The sequence below is a fragment of the Amblyomma mixtum genome, chromosome 1 (assembly GCF_055824585.1).
Source record: "Amblyomma mixtum isolate Tamu chromosome 1, ASM5582458v1, whole genome shotgun sequence".
Classification (NCBI taxonomy): Eukaryota; Metazoa; Arthropoda; class Arachnida; order Ixodida; family Ixodidae; genus Amblyomma; species Amblyomma mixtum.
The window spans coordinates 300,677,486-300,694,163 of NC_143012.1; the positions used below are offsets into that span (position 1 = coordinate 300,677,486).

Consider the following 16,678-nt stretch of genomic DNA (forward strand, 5'->3'; position numbering starts at 1 on the left):
TGCACACACGAAAGTTCAAGGGCTTATCGATCAAGATAGGGAATAGTACTTAGAGGAAATGATGACATTTCATTAGTCTTAGTGCCACAGTAACACGGTAATCATTGTTGTGGTCCTGTGGAAGGCAAATCATGTTAATTTTTGTACAAGCATTCTGCAGTTGATGTATGAAGTTCATGTTACTTATGTGTTGCTAACTTTAAAGAATTCCTGTGAGACCCAATAAAAGATCTTCGGAATGGTCTCTGAGCAATTGCTTCTCAGTGTGACATTGTGGCTGTGTGATTGTGCAGTAGCCGTCCTGTTTTTTCACTTATTTAAATTTTATGTTGCCATATTTTTTTTCTCTATGCAGTGTCGAGACTTTGTCAAGGCAGGTGCAGTCAAGGGTTTAACACCTGCTGACGTCGTAGCAGCATCCGACATCACCTTCTGCTGCGTCTCCAATTCTGTCGCAGCCAAAGAGGTAGTGTATTCTGATTTTCAGTCTGTGTGAATTTTCTAGTCTAGGAACCCACAAGCGTGCAACAAGAAATTTGACATCTTTTGAAACTTGCTAGGACAACGATCACTAAGCTTGCGTTCGATTTGTCCCATTGGCATATAACAGGAGACACATTATACAATCATCCACAACCATTTTCACTGTAATGAACAAAATACTAGATGTGCCTACTCTGGCTGTGTAATACTACTGAGAATTCTGCGTGAAAATGTTGAGGGACTTCTGTTCCTTAGCTGCCCTTTGGTACGAGACAAATTGACCAGTCTTGTTTGTGGAAGGATGTCTGGCACATTTGCACCAGAGATGTTATTTACTCTTAGTTGTGCACTGCACAGTCTGAACATACCTCTGGACCCTTTTGCACCTGTGGCACTTCTTTAGGGGCTTAGAGGCTGTACAGTTGAAGGTGGCTTGTTGCAGACTTATTCCACATTTTTGTTGGGAACATGCCAGAGCGCACTCATAATTAGACATGGTTTCTTGAGGCAGGCGCAGAAAACTACACGTGTTTAGCCACGGCCGGTCTCGAGGGGGGCGCGCGCTCTTTCCTACGGCCTTCGCATTCGCCGCGGAAGTAATGCGAGTTTTTCTCCGGGAGCTACGCCGTCCGACGACCCCACCGCTCGCGATTGCTCTCTCCTCGCCTGCTTCTGCGGTGGCGGCCGGTGTTTGCCTGGTTTCCTGCTGTTTTCCGCTGCTTCTCGGTGAACAATTCACCGAAACGAAAGGAAACAGAAAACAAATGCTTTATCTGCATGTCAGCCCAGAAGTTCACACGTAAAAGGAGCTTTTATAGCAAAATTCGGACATTAGTATGAAAACGCGTCCTCCGCGGCCCGGAATGAACCCGCGTCATCTGGCTCACAGCTGAGCACTTTAACCACTGAGCCATCGCGGCGGATTGATACAAGCCGCATTAGGTCCTGCCAGAAACCTACGTGCGTCTCGGGCACAGCATCATCCATCGTTCTTGGGCCCATAACCCTCTCGTTAAAAAAGCAATTGTTGCCAGTTGTATCCGCACGGCCTCAATCATTTTCACGGAGGCAAACAGAGAGATCCGAACCAGTACATTGGCGCCTGGTCGGTCAGTTGCATTCAACATACGGTAGGTGACGCGTCGCCGATAGGCCAGATTCAGAGTGTGAATGATGCCCATGTACGCTGCAGCTACATCTTCCACGCAAAGCCGATTGGGAAAGCGATGCCATGCTGCGTGGCTGGCTGGGCCTGTGAGGCCCACCACATGACTCTTAATTGAAACTGCAGATCGCTGCCATTTGTTAATCACAGCCGTGTCACAACGCTGCCTCTGCCGGGCCATCACGCTTTTGCTTCTACTTTAGATTCCGCTGGCACGAACTAATAGGCATTGTTGTCTTCTGGCGCGCGATTTTCCTGCGGTTATCTGCAGTTTCAATGCCCCCAAGATTTCAGTGGACTGCACTACCCAAAACCAGAGTTTGTTGCCCTCTTGGATAAGGTTTTAGATTTCCTTGAAAAAACTGTCTTGCACCTGCCACGCACAAATGTTCTGGAAGTACTTCAAATCCTCATTCAACCACACCTTGAAAACTCACCTTTGCTGAGTTGTCCGGAAGGAATCGACAACAGCCATGCCATAAGGTCTGCTTCTTTAATATCTGAGAAATTTATCAGAATACTTCTTGTTAACTACACCAAGAAAGTCACCGACAAGACCGAGAAGCCAGCTAATTATGTGCATAAACCGTCAAGGAAGTTTTTCAGACTGTGAACTTTCCTACTGCCGGTCGTACTTATGTGGATATATTGCGGCTACAGTTTCAAAACAATGTGCTGTGTTTAAGGAGAATGATTTTTTCTTGTTTTTTTGCCACTCTTCTCACTTCTACAGCGTTGTTCATGCCTGCTTCTTTGATGGGAAGTTGTTGATCAATGTACTAAACCGACTAAACCTGTAATAGATGTGAGCAAGTCGCGAGACTAGATATGTACAGAATTTCAGCCAACTGATATGTTTTGAATGTAAAACATATTGAAGTTATGGATATGAACGCTCTGCATTGGACAACTTGCATTTAGCTGTGAATAAAATTGTTTTCTTTTCTCTGAATACGTGCAGCATCGTGATTTCTTGCTAAAGCCGCTTTCCTGCGAAACGAAAAAGGCGGCGCTTGAGATTTCATGAGCTATATTTAAGCTTCAGAATCCTTAGGAACCGGTAACGCAAACGCTTCAGGTCAGTTATAAATCTGCACACTGGTTAATACCTCTCAGTAGGCGAACTGATGAGGCTGATAGATTTGTTTTTGTGCAAACTTTAGGGGCAAGAAATGTTGACGTCAGTTTAACCGACAATGCGCTCATACTGAAGGAGAGAGCGCGCTGCAGCGTGGTAATTATTCCGTTGTTTTATAAATCTCAGATGTCAAATCAAAGAGGCTGATTGCAGGGTCTTTGAATAATGCATAGGGGTGAAATATCAGGACCTGACGGTTACCGCTCACGCGGGACAGACTTGGAGCGGGCGCGCATTCTCCTTTCGCGTGAACGGCGGAAACAGCGGCAGAGCGGTGGGGCAATGGCGACCTCACCGCGGTGCGGTGGGCGGCGGAAACAGACCCCATTGCGAAGGCCGTCAGAAAAAGAGCGAGCGCGCCCCCCTTGAGAACGGCCGTGGTTTAGCATTTATGTCTGCGCTTAATTGTTAGATCGTAAATCCAAGACTCAATATATGTCTTGTGATCTGCATTTTCGCACATGTCTCGCATCACTCATTCCTCGTGTTGCACGGTGGAGAATGAGTGCTTGTGCAGTGTTGCGTCTGCCCTATTATGCAGCAAACAGTACAATAAAGAAGTGCTCGTCCGCTCATGAGCGCCTCCAAGTTCCCATTTACAAGCTAGTATTCTTAGCTGTGGCTGCAACCCTTGGCTCTTAGACTGCCGCTTTCTTTCCTGAGATTTACATGCAAAACTGAAAAGGTGTTTTCTGATGTACTCACTTACATGCAGAGCTCTTTGCTTGTTTTCCTTCAACATTAAAGGTGCACCGAAGAGGAATCTGAACTCGTCTTTTTGCCGCGGGAACTCAATCTACACGTGCCTAGCATTCTTAGAAACTGCGACTTATTGCCCTGTGTGGCCGATTTCCCTAATTAAATCGAATTAACGCCCGGCTCCCGCCTTTTTTTTTTTTTAATTCTGCCTCGTACGGTGGGCGGAGTCGACCAACGCGGGGAGTGCCTTTCAGCTAGCTCCGTGGAGGCTTTGCTTTCGCTTCATTTTGTTTTTTAGGTTTCCGTGAATAAATAGTTTCATTTGCAGATACTATAACTGCAAAATAAGCCCACAGAAATAAAAATACGCACGGGCTATTTGCTTCTACGGACTACTACGTATTACTCCGCCGATGGCAGAGAGGCAAGCCGCCACGGGACTGGGTGAAAGGCACTCCCCGCGTTGGTCGACTCCGCCCACCGTACGAGGCAGAATTAAAAAGAAAGGCGGGAGCCGGGCGTTAATTTGATTTAATTGCGGAAATCGGCCACACAGGGAAATAAATCGAAGTTTCTAAGAATGCTCGGAACGTGTAGATTGAGTTCCCGCGGCAAAAAGACGAGTTCAGATTCCTCTTCAGTGCACCTTTAACATAGAGAGTTTACTGCATTTACCACCCAGCTATAATGTATGCCTCCTCCCTCTTTCCCTTGAAATGATCTCTCCTAACGTTGGCAGTGCATCTTAGCATTTTTGAAAAGCTTGGAGGCTGGAAGGCAAGACCATGAGCTTTACAAATGCTGCTATATTTGTAAACGCATGCTTTTAAAGGAATCTTTTATGACAGAAGTACGTCCAATGTGCTTGTGCCTCTAGTTTCTCTCTTTCTCCCCCCCCCCCCCCCCCCCCCCCTTTTTTTTTCTTTTTGCAAGAAAGAAAGGGCTATGCCTCTAAACAACATATTTTTAATGCTGATGATTTCTGATTGGGCAGGTGAAGTGCAGTTTCTTTAGCACCGCACGTCTCTTTCATTGAACATTCAGATGGTGTTTGGAAACTGTGGCGTCTTGCAAGAAATTCGGGAAAACAAGGGGTACGTGGAGATGACGTCCATAGACCCTGAGACATCGCAAGACATATCGGAGGTAAGCACTAGGCGACATTGCTTTCAGCCATCGCTGGTGTTGAGTGTGTCTCTTTGATCGCCGTATCACATGCTATTCACTATTTTCTGGACACAAGTTTTAAAAGCACGGTTTAGTCTTCTGATCAAAGCATACATAGTTGATTATAGGTCAAATGTTTAGGGGAAACCCCCAAGGTGGAGTAAATTTGTAATAAGGGAGTAATTACTCATTGGCATCCACCCAAGCGCAGTCGCTCTACCAACTGAGCTAACCGGGACGGCAAGCTCATGGTAGGGCGAGAGCGAATTCATCAATAACTCGAAGTGGGAACAGTGTTGGTCAAATGTTTAGGGGAAACCCCCAAGGTGGAGTAAATTTGTAATAAGGGAGTAATTACTCATTGTAGCCGTATGGCTGCGCTTGGGTGGATGCCAATGAGTAATTACTCCCTTATTATAGTTGATTATAGTATGACGGATACGCTCAGAGGGAGTTTTTAGGTGTTTGCATCTGTAGGGTCTCGACCCTTGGCATGTTCCTGGTAGAAGTCCACCATGCCGCATATCCTCTATAGAGATGCCCAGAAAAATAAATGCAACTGTGTAGGAAGTCTGAGCCAGTGAACTGGTGGGCGGGTACCAACCACAAGCAGACGGCATCATTCTGAGCCATTCGTGCTTGCCACGATCTGCACATACACCCTTTCTTTGCGTTATTTGCTCTCATGTTCAATGCTGTGCGATTGCCTCCAGTGCAAGAGGTAGATGAATGCATGCAGAGTTTTTTTCCCTAGTGGCAGTATTTCAGTCCACATTTTAACGCATGGGTCAACGTTTGGCAGCAGACTGGAGCAGGAGCGAGGGCCCTTATCGCCCATCACACAGTTTTCTTGATATGTGCAGCTCCTCAGCACCCTATACATGCAGCTAAGCGTATGAAAATATTTGTGTCATGAAGAAGACAGTCTGCTTTTATTTGCTGTGCACTGCTCAAAGCATTATTGATAAAGCTCAAAGTCTAGTCATTGTTACCACATGTGGGTGCACGAAGCATGGGTTCTATATCGTACCTGCGTTTCATCAACTATTGCTTTTTCTCGCAATATCTGTGAGGGGCCGATATTGGTCTTTTGTAATGATAGTATTTCGAAGTGTACCTGGCACGTTGTCTTTTCAGCCAAGAGAATGGCCTGCCCATGAATGACTGTCACGAGTCAGTGGCTTGCTTAAAAGGGGTGTTCAATAAGTTTGGTAAATTTTTATAAGGTTGTAGCATGGTTTGTGAGATGATGGCTCAGCTGTTAAGTACCTCTTGACAATTGGAGCCCTGGCAAGATATTGGCAGGAAAATGGGAGGGGAGAAGCTCCACAAACTTGTAATGCCATTCTATTTTAATCTGAATAAACTCAGTATTTTGGGCAGTACCAATCCTGCATTCTTCGACTTTCAGGTTTTGCCACTGGCATTACTCGTGTTTGTTGAAATTGGGCTTTGTGCTCCTACTTTTATTCCCAGGCCATCATGCTTAGGGGCGGCCGGTACTTGGAAGCACCTGTATCAGGTTCGAAAAAGCCTGCAGAGGACGGCACACTCATCATCCTTGCAGCTGGGGATCGGTCACTTTTCAATGACTGTGCAAGCTGTTTTGAAGCCATCGGCAGGCACGCATTCTACTTGGGTCAGTTGCTGTTTCTAATTAAGAGCGCTGCAAACAATTGGCACGCATGTTTGACTGGAATGCAGATGAAGCAAAAAACTGTGCAGGCTGTGTGACATCACTTTCCGCACCAAAGTTGGGACAGCCAGAGCATTTTCCTGATTCGGAGTGGTTTTGTTAATGCTGCTACAGTTGCCTTTTGTGCTACTCTTGCTAAAAAAAAAGGCTCAATCATTGCAGCTCTGTCCCAGTACAAGAACACTTGATCACACTTATTTTCATGCTGAAGAAAAGAGGGGGGGGGGGGGGGGGGGGGGTGAAGCTGAAGAAGCTATCCTCAGATTCTAGCAAGGGTGTTCTTTTCGTAGAGGGCCTGACTTCTGGCCTACCAGTCACAATTTTCTGCTTTTGCTGTCGTGCAAGTGAACATCATAAAAAACAAAAACAATCCAAGTTCAACCCCAAAAAGAAAACATTGGTCAGGCTTTCTGCAATGTGTATTGCTGCACTTTCAGTTACCATGCACTGTTGCCATTGCAAGTCAAGTACCCACAAAAGTTTTTGGAACACCAAAATCACAAAAAATTGTCACTGCTGAGAGGCGCAGGAAAATGCGTAGCACACCCTTCAGTTTGTGGCTTTGTGCTTAGAGTGCTCAGCAGTTAAGCCTTGTTATAGTTTTCGTGTTCCAGAAACTTTTATGGGCATCTATACACTTTGTATAGCAAAAGGCACCATACAATGGTCTGCAGGATGTGTTGATATTTTTCTAGCAGCAAAACAGGCATTTTCTGCAAGAAAATTTCATTTAATATCTTCCCTGCAGTCAGTTAAAACTCGCGACATTCATGCTGAAAAGGAAAGTTTGCCACCGCTTTGAAGTGAACATGAATTTAGCCTGCCAAAAAATCGGATTTTCCTGTGATAGCAACACCTGTGTATCGTTTTTTGTTCTAGCTTGTAAAAGCTTCCTTTTCAGTGAAAATGGTCTCTTTGTGGTTGCAATGTGGTACCCTGTCAATTCAGGCCAACTTGTATTGTCCTGAGTGTCCCTTTATGCTCACCCCTTGCATGTTTGTCGTGACATGGTGCAGGGGAGGTGGGCAACGGCTCCAAGATGAGCCTCATCCTCCACATGCTTCTGGGCACAACATTAGCGGGGTTGGCTGAGGCCATGGCCCTCTGTGACCGGGCTGAGCTGTCTCAGAAGGACCTGCTGGAGATTCTTGAGCTGGGCGACCTCAACTCTGCTGTCATTAGTCAGAAAGGCCAAGGTGAGGGCATCACCTTCTGTCTTTGTTCCACGTTGGTTACTGCCTTGAATGCCGTAACTCTTCCCACACAGTGCAGCATTGTAACCTGATGCTGCAGTTTTGCTTTCAGTACACAAGGAGGGAACAGTGAAGTGTATTTGATGCAACTTAGTCATCATTGAGGGTGGTAAAAATTCAAGTATTCAGTTGAAATGGAAAAGTTCTTTGTAGTCGACATTTTCATCGTCCATACCTTTGGTAGGATGCACTGGGTTCTATAGACCATTTACAGTGCGCAGTTCTTCCGTTTGAGACCAGATGGCGTTACAGGTGTGATCAGAACACTGCGTCATTATGGGCCTCGTAAGTCACCGGCGGGTACGCCTTGTCGCAGCAGTGGCAATATCGCGGGTGGCTGCAGTATGTGTTCTTTCAACGAAGATGTGAAAAGAATTGCAAGTGAATTGCAAGTGGATTGCAAGAATTGCGACAGAGAGTTAAAGATGCGAGATGCGATAGTTTGCGAGCTTCACGGAACCGAACTGCACAAGGACGTACTGCCCCTGTTCGCGGCCATTCGCCTTGCACCTTTTCTAAACTGGTGAATGCAACAAACACGTTCGCCAGCGCTAGATAGCCAGTATAGAGAGAAAGGTTTTGATCTTTGAAAATCTACGAGGGTAAGTGCACAAAGTAGCCGCATGCACAAGCTGGTCCGCCACCGAAACCGTCACTGCTTTCATTTGCTGTCCAGTGTGCTGAGACCCCATTGCTCGTAAGTTAAGGTGTGCGGCCATTCGTAAAAGGAGCGCCCGAGGCTGAATTTGGAACGAAAGAAAAGACGACTTACGCTCCTACATACCGCGCATTTTTTAGACCTACACTGACATTGTGCACAGAAAAGTTGTCCATGACCAAGAGAATCTTCTGTTTATCCCATCTCATCTAGTCATCAAGCTTGACGAGTCATTCTGAAAACGGCTCTAACATCATCCATGCCCGCATCTTTGCTGTATACTTGCATGGTACCCTATAGTGCGGAATATAGGTCGAGGTTTTTCCGAAAAATATTACTTTAAGGTCACCCCTTGACTTATATACCAGCCCTTGGCACAACCCGAACAGTCGTCTGGCAACATGTGGGAGCCGCAGACCTTTTGGCATCCGCATCGTTATCGCCTCCATGTTGACGATTCTCTCCTTTGTTGATGACCGATGCGGCCAAACATTGACGACGATAATCGTTCTTGGCGTTGTCACATATTAATTTCGCGACAACCCGCGAAATGAGTACTGGTACTCGACGTCAGTTCACTGCGGCGTTAAAAAAAAAGTTATCGAATTCGCCGAAGAGTATGGAATCATGTCCGCCCAGCAACACTTTGGCGTCTCGGAGAAAAGCGTCTGGTACTCGCAGATGCAGAAAATTGAGCTGTCTGCCTGCAACGTGCGGAAGACGTCCTTTTGCAGGCGCCGCGCAGTGCACCCTGAGCTCGAAGACAAGGTGGCAGATTTCGTCCACTAGCATCGTGCCAGATCTTTGCCAGTAACAGCAGAACCCATCCGCATCAAAGCTATCGAGCTCGCCCATGAATCCGGACTGTCCCAGGAGATAATTCAAGGACTCCATTTACTGCTTCTTGCACACGTTCATCTCCTTTTTACCGCTGTCCAATTCTTGAGGAATGTCCACCTTCTCCTTTAGCAAAAACTATTGTCACTTGTTCTTAGCATATGCGCCAGCAGAATCTATATTGCCAAGCACCACGTCTCAGCACCATGTGAAACTTGGCAGCACATTTGAACACCCGTGTTGGTGAAAGCTCAAGAACTTTCAAGAAAATCGACGCAGCGAGGACACAGTCACACTTTACCTGCATGACTACCCTCTTAAAAGAAGAAAAACATGGTAGTAGTTATGTGACTTGCTGTCCCAATGACGGTCCCATACCTAGCTTCCAATATGAGGCTAATTATAATGACATCTTTGTGTCGCGGTTTGGTACCAACTGCGGTGATCATTGTGCAAGCTTACCTGGTGGCGTGGGCCGGCCCCTTGGACAGTCGTTGTGGCCTATGTGCTTTGTGACTGCAGTGTATTGGTTGCTGCTTCGGCACACCACAATATCCAGCCAGTTCCAGAAGCCAACTCAACGCACTTATGGGTAGGAAGTGCTTCGTACCCAACTGCAGATCCGGGTACTAGACGCCCTGATTGAGTGCCGCTTTTTAAAGCTCCTTCTGAGCCTGCGCGCTTACAACTTTGGTGCCGAGCAATCCTCTGAGCTGATAGGATATTGCAACTCAGCTACAGTGTCTGCGCGAAGCACATTCCCAAGCATATGATACCCAAATCATACTACACCGAGTTCAATGGAAAGCTCCGTTAGAATGCACCCTAGATACCGGTACTGTTGGTAACACTGTGGCCAGCATTTTCTCCTAGTGTCCAAAATATCTGACAAACCAGACAGTTTCAAGAACGCCTCCTAGAAGAAGATATACTGGCAACATTTCTAACTTATGTGCAGCTGCATAATTTGCGTGACTTTTGAATGCTCGTGGAGAATTTCATGGCACATTATTGAGGGCAACATGGTCACTTTAGCCGCACAATGCAATTCTTGCCAATAGATATTCACGAAGCCCAGTTTATAGCCGCGGAAGTATTTTATGTTTTCGTGTGAACACCGGTCTTTCCTTGAAATAGCCAGCTGCTCAGCATTGTCGGTGTCTGCGTAAAAAATGAGCTTGGTGGTAGGAGCATCTAGGGCAGGGGCAATGCTGCAGTTATGTTTGCATCGCGCAACTAAAAGTACTTCACTATCCATTAAAACTTCACAGATGTACTCCGTTTCCTCTCAGCCCCGCGATCTCGCGTAGCGGCCGAATGTTCTGCTACCAAGCATGAGAGCACGGGCCCGATTCCAGGCTTCGGAGGCAGAATTTGTAATGCAGGCAAAATGCGGAAACTCTTTTAAAATTTCTTTGCACATCAAAAAACCCAGGTCGCTTACATTAACGCTGCTCTCTGCATGGTAGGCCTCATCTCATCGCAGCGTCAGCTCATTACACTGCTCAAGCAGTGTTTAATGTGCGAGTCTTGCTCTTTGGCCCGATTGTGGGAGAGTGCGCGTGGAGGCCAGCCATTCTTTAGGAGGCAGTGTAGTTAACCATGCTCTCAGCAGTCGTGTGGATGAGTGAAAAAACTTGCAGTGAATGACTGTATTGTGATAACAAGCTCCGAAGGACCACAGGGCCATGTCCGCGTTGCTGTTCCGCCCTCTCATGCAGTCTCAGCAAGCAGAACACAGGAAGTAGCGTAAAATGACTTGGTTTTGACAGCATTCCTAATCCTTCTGTACCTTGTAGCACTTAAATAAGCACACGTACACACCGTGGCACCGAACGATCCCACAACACCTGCAGTATGGCTGCCGCAGCTTGGCGTCTTCACAGGCCTACATTGCGTGGCACCATATGTCTGTGTTCAAAAGGAGCTCAAGGAGCAGCGAACAAGATCAGGTTGTGCCATAGGGTGTAGTGTCAGGGCCTAAATATATTCTTACACCATGCTCTGTGCATTCGGTAATTGAAGGCAACCCTAAAAGAAAATGGTTGCAGTTTAGCTCAGTCAAGCCTGGTTTATTTATTCATACTGTTAACCCTCTGCATGAGGGTCATTACAGGGAGGGAAACATATACAGACACAAGTGCAATTCTCTTCGCTAAAAAAAGAAACACTCAAATGCACAGAATTACAGATTTGCACAGCAATCTTCCAGGAACGCGTTCACACCTGTCACAAATTTGTCTACATCTGTTTGGTCCACAACGTCACTTGGTAGTTGATTCCAAATTTCTACAGCATCGGGAAAAAAGGAGTAGCGATAGACATCAGTACGTGTAATAATAGGCTGTAATACCTTACTGTGATTTTTCCGAGGGCAACGCTTCAGGGGAGGTGTAACATAGTGATGTTTATTAACTTTGACTTTATCATTCATTATCAGAAAAAAAAGTTTCAATTTCTGCTTTGTTCTTCTTACTTCTAGTGATTCTAACTGACACTCTTTTAGCATTGCTGTGACTGAATCAGTGCGGCGGTATTTAGAGCATATAAAACGTGCTGACATCCTTTGCAATCTTTCCAGTTTCCGTTTTAAACCCTTTTGATGAGGACTCCACACCGCACTTGCGTACTCTATGATTGGCCGCACGAATGTCTTGTACGCAATCAATTTAATTTCTCTAGTCGCATTCGGCAACTTCCTCCTCAGGAAACAGAGCTTCTGGTAGGCTTTTAAATAGACATTTTCTTTCTTGCAGCGCAATCGTCTCGACGATGTCGATGGCTCCGGCCGACTCGCACCGTCCATAGCGAGAACTGCAATGCGAATGCCATGAGAGCGGCGCTGGCTTCTTTTTCCAGCAGACGGCTAGCCACGTGGTAGTCATGTGGCCACAGCTGCCAAGATGGCTGTCAGCACAGTGGTTGGCACTGCGGCGGCATGCGTTTGCAGCTGCGGCGAGTGGTATGGTATGTCACGTGGCTGCTATACCTCCACCGCTCCTCCACTTGAAGGTCAAATTGCAGTGCCAGTGACGGTGGCTTGACTGGGCCAGTAAAGCTTTCACTTTAAAATTAAAAAATGATTAGCATCAGTCTGCGCTGCTTAGCACAATAGGCTGGACAAAAAGTAGAATGGGCAGGAAAAAAAGCAACTAAAAGCAGTGGTCTCTGCCTCAATTCTGAGGTACCATAAGGACATTGCCATTGATGTGCAGTGTAATCTTGCTATGACACGCTTTGACAGTGCTGAAGATTTCAGCCTGTTGTAGAAGTCTACAAATTGCAAATACAGCTCAAACAGACTTTAATTTGTAGCCATACATGACTGTTCTAACCTGCATGGTCTACAAGCTGTGCACAGCTACAGACAAGAAGTGGATTATTCAATCTGACACTTCGGGAGGAAGTTAGTAACCTTTGTCTGAGCTATGTGACTAACAGCTTTTGACACTTTGTCTTCGTCTGGTTCCATATATCCGAACCGCACCGTAAGGGAAGGGAAGGGAGGAAGGTGGGAGTGAAAGAGAGAAAGAGGTGCCGTAGTGGAGGGCTCTGGAATAATTTCGACCGACGCGTTTCGATGGAGGCGAAACACAGCCGGATTCGAACCCAGAAACTCAAGCCTGAGCGCCCTAACCACTGAGCCACCGCTGCACATTCACGTTTTCTTCAAAATGGCATTTCAGGCCTTGAATGGGCTCCAGTGCCTTGGCACTTGTCATCTTTGTCCTCTTCCTTGTCCAGCTCCTGGTCAGAGACAGGCAGTTTTCTCACTTGCACAACAATTTCTTCATCCATGAGTTGCTCCGACGGATACCGACAGGGTTGTCGTCCACACTTCCATACCCTGAAAACTCTTGCTTTCCGAAAGCTACTTCCACAGCTTCCCACAACCTTGGATCTGCTTGGTCTGGATCCTCCGCCAAAGCGGCTGGGGACTTACTGTCACTTGAGACTAAGCCAGTTTGTGGAAACAATGATTTTTGCTTCAAGTTGCTACCACACAGCTAAAACAACCTCCACAACAGATTTCAGGTCTCTCATAAAACCCCTCTTCCGTTGTGTGTCATAAAGTAGCTAGTCTGCAAGACAAATGCGCTGCCTTGCTGTGCCTGGAGGGAAATATGTGACCTTTTGTGACCTGAAGCTCAGGAATCTACCTGTGGCACAAACAGGTGAAAAGAAAAAGTAGCATGTTCCTTTTCAGGATCTTCACCTTGCTACAAAATTCAATAGCCACTTGTTTAAAATTGCTCTTTGTCACCCATGCACTTTGCTTAGCTCCCTGTCCACAATAATGTACACGTTGCACAAGCACAGAGGTCTTTTTGACTTCCCAATAACTAGCAGCGTTCTTTTCTCGCTTCCATCCATATTACAGTAGAGAATACTCGCACGCTCCTTTGACCTCGCTTTGTGGCTTGAACCCCTGAAAAAGGCAAGGATGTTTGGCAGTTCTTGACCCGCCAGAGTGGCTGCTGACATCACTTGCACGACATGGCTTCATGCAGAAGGTTACGCGCGAAAGCCCAGCACTGCTGGTCGCTGTGAGGTGTGAAAGCGGGAATTTTTAACAATGTATTGTAAATTATCTGCTCACTTTTGAGGTCTCGTACCCGGCATGAACGGTCGGTGGCCTGTACTCTACATAGTACGAGCATTTTATAGCGAACTTCAAACACCCTTTTCAGGGACCCCTTATTAAAAGTTGCTTGCCAGTCGGCTCTGTCACCAACATTCCGAAGTGCACTGCACCACTGCACACCACTGTAGCTGCTTACCCAATGTGATAGCACCATTTGTTACTTTGCTAGACCATTGAATGGTGGCACAGGAGCAGTGTTCCAGGCAGTAACTTCCGGAGCATGTGTCATGTCCCTGGTTGCATTGGAATCCAACTCCGCAGCAGCATTTGCTTGCTTGTGTTGGTCCGGTGTACCGCTCACTGGGCAGTCATTCAAGAGAGTAGAGCACGTGAGTACGACTGGTGCATTGCTTATAGTCTTTAATCTCCTTTAGCCTCCAGCAGTTTGCGTTGCAATTACATTGTCACTTTCATTAGCGTCTATTTGAGATGACCCAACCTCTGAGTGCCACAATGCCAACAACCCACGGGTTGACATACTTATGTTGCCAAAGCACTCGGGGCAATGTTGGTAACTGCATAGGAGATCCATGAATGAAAGCTAAGTGAGCATGGGCTCACTTAGAACTTTGTATCCAAAATCACACTGCAGGTATCTTTCCTCGGCCAGCTAGGGCTACTGGTTGCTGTACATTGTCCTTCTGCTAGTAGGCCCTGTTAGCACCAATCAACTTGCTCTTGAATGTCGTAAGTGCATGCGTGTTGCAAGTGGCGATTAGAAAATTGTTGAACTGATGAGTCCTCCCCTTCCCTGCCCAGCTAGCCATCACGTTGTCCTGGAAACGCTGTCCTTATCTCACATCTGTTTGAAATATCACAACTTCGTGTCTGGGAGCTGAGCAGCTCGCTTTGTGGTGTGGTGTGTCCTTCGGGCCATTCAATGCAGTGGCATAGGTTTTCAAATATTTGAGAATTCTATTGACAGTAGCTTTCAAAATAAAGCGCAATCAGCACACTGTACCTATTCGAAGCCTTGCCTGATGGAGAGTGTTGTTTGACATGAAAGACTTTTCTCGAGATATGCAGGTGGAGGTTAACGAGGGTCTGCTGTAGCTGTTGTACTTACTCGCTTATAGGTCAGCCAATCAACAAATCTAGTCACAGACCCAACCAGAAGTGCAGAAAGGGGCGATGGGGAACAACACAAGTGGTGCTACTGCAGAAAGCCTTGCCATCGGGCTGATTGCAGGCCTTAGTGAAGTGTGGCAGTTGCTACCAGCATTGCTGCACTAATGCATCACATGCCCTCTCTTGTTCAATTCAAGAAAGCTGCACAATTGAGACAGTGCCAATGCAGCGGTAAGCAGAGCCCTTCCCTGCCCTGGCTGTGCTTGAACCAAGCTCTGAAGTATGCTTTGAAGCAGCCTCGTTGGCCTCAATGTTGAACTTAAAACTTTTCTCGTGAGCTTTGCTGGCTTGGCCATCTGGCCAGGCGGTGCCGCCTCAAGTGTCTCTGACAGTTCTTCACATTGTTTTAAGTGGCGTATCCGCGTACGCATGATGTCGCCAAAAGCTGTCAAACTGCGGCGAAATGAATGTGATCACCTTTTTGTGCACAACAGCAGTAGCAACTGCCAAGCTCTCTGGGTCTGGGGAGGATTGCTGTCGTTGCAGCATTGGTGATCATGAAGACTTTGAGTGAAATTACTGCGTTTGCATCTCGCATGTCCTTTCACTTGCTCCTTGGAACCAAAGCATCTGTCTGTGCACTCGACACTCTTTCCAGTGAGGAATTCCTGTTAACAACGCCACATTTCTGATAGATGATACCCTTTACAGGTTGCATTCAACAATCACCCGGGATCTTGAACACACTAAATAGTGTGCAATGTTTGAGCAAAAATGGAGGCATTTTCGGCATTTTCTTGCAGTTAATGTGGCATTAACGCAGTCACTTTCAATTGTAGCATGAGTGACGGGTTTTATGCGTATACATGTATGCGCACACAAAAGGGGTAATAGTGTGTGGCTTTTTATTGCTTCATTCAGAAAATTGTTGGTAGTTGCGTGCCCCTAATCATTGCAGTTTATGTGACCAGGTTTCCATCTTCTCTAGCGCCATTACCCATGGCAGGCAACAATGTGTGTTCACAGCGGAGAGAGAAGCTATGCCTTTAACTGACTTGCATGGCCTTCTCCCATTGCAGCCATCATTGAAGGCACCTTTGCCACCAACATGCCCCTGCAGCACCTCCAGAAAGACCTCTGCCTCGCCATCGGCATTGGTGACCAGTTGGAACAGCCTTTACCTGTCACAGCAGCTGCAAATGAGGTGGGCATCTCGAGCTTACACTTCAACCAACCAGCCTCTCACAGTGACTGTTTTTTATATCTTGTTTTGAATCACCTACTCTTCACGGCTGCAAAGAGATACTTATGCAGGACCTGGCTGCATGTGTTTAGACTCAAGTGGCAACTGACTTAAGTTAATGCAGGAATTTGCATATCTCAGCATCCCTTATGTCTGCACCTTTGTGTTTGAGCACAACTTTCTAGGCCCTGGTATGCCTGAAAAATGAGGAAGCATAATTTCATGGGGACCACATAAAACATTGAAATAAATGACCTTCCAACAAAAAAGAAAACACGAAAACATTGTGTTTATTAGTCCTGAAATAGACATCACAGCAGTTTCTCAAAAAGAAAAAACTCATCTTGGTTTGCTTCTACTTGTTGAGTGATGCTGCTGAAAGCAAGTTTTGCAAGCTGTAGATGTGTTTGAGTGTTTCATCCGCATTTTTTCAGCAACAAAAAAATCGTCCCACCTGAGCAAAACTCGGAGCAGCATGCAGCCCTCGGCTCCTGCTTCAGTTTTGTCATCACTGTCATGACTAGACTCGTGGGGTCTAACAACCTGCAGAATTTTTCTGGCCATTAATTCATCGCATGTTTCAACTGCATTGCCCATGACCATGTACTATTCAAAACTGACATTGC

The 16,678-nt window shown here is 46.4% G+C and overlaps 1 protein-coding gene across 2 annotated transcripts in view; it reads left to right on the forward strand.

Annotated features, from left to right (window-relative positions):
* Nucleotides 1-16,678, forward strand: part of Ndf (Nucleosome-destabilizing factor) — a 99,912-nt gene that overhangs the window by 71,425 nt on the left and 11,809 nt on the right. For both annotated transcript variants that reach the window (XM_089566595.1, XM_089566596.1), the window contains 5 exons: nucleotides 356-466; nucleotides 4,530-4,631; nucleotides 6,129-6,291; nucleotides 7,365-7,544; nucleotides 15,889-16,013. In XM_089566595.1, the coding sequence (XP_089422721.1) occupies nucleotides 356-466; nucleotides 4,530-4,631; nucleotides 6,129-6,291; nucleotides 7,365-7,544; nucleotides 15,889-16,013 (681 nt within the window). The remainder of the gene's footprint in view (nucleotides 1-355; nucleotides 467-4,529; nucleotides 4,632-6,128; nucleotides 6,292-7,364; nucleotides 7,545-15,888; nucleotides 16,014-16,678) is intronic.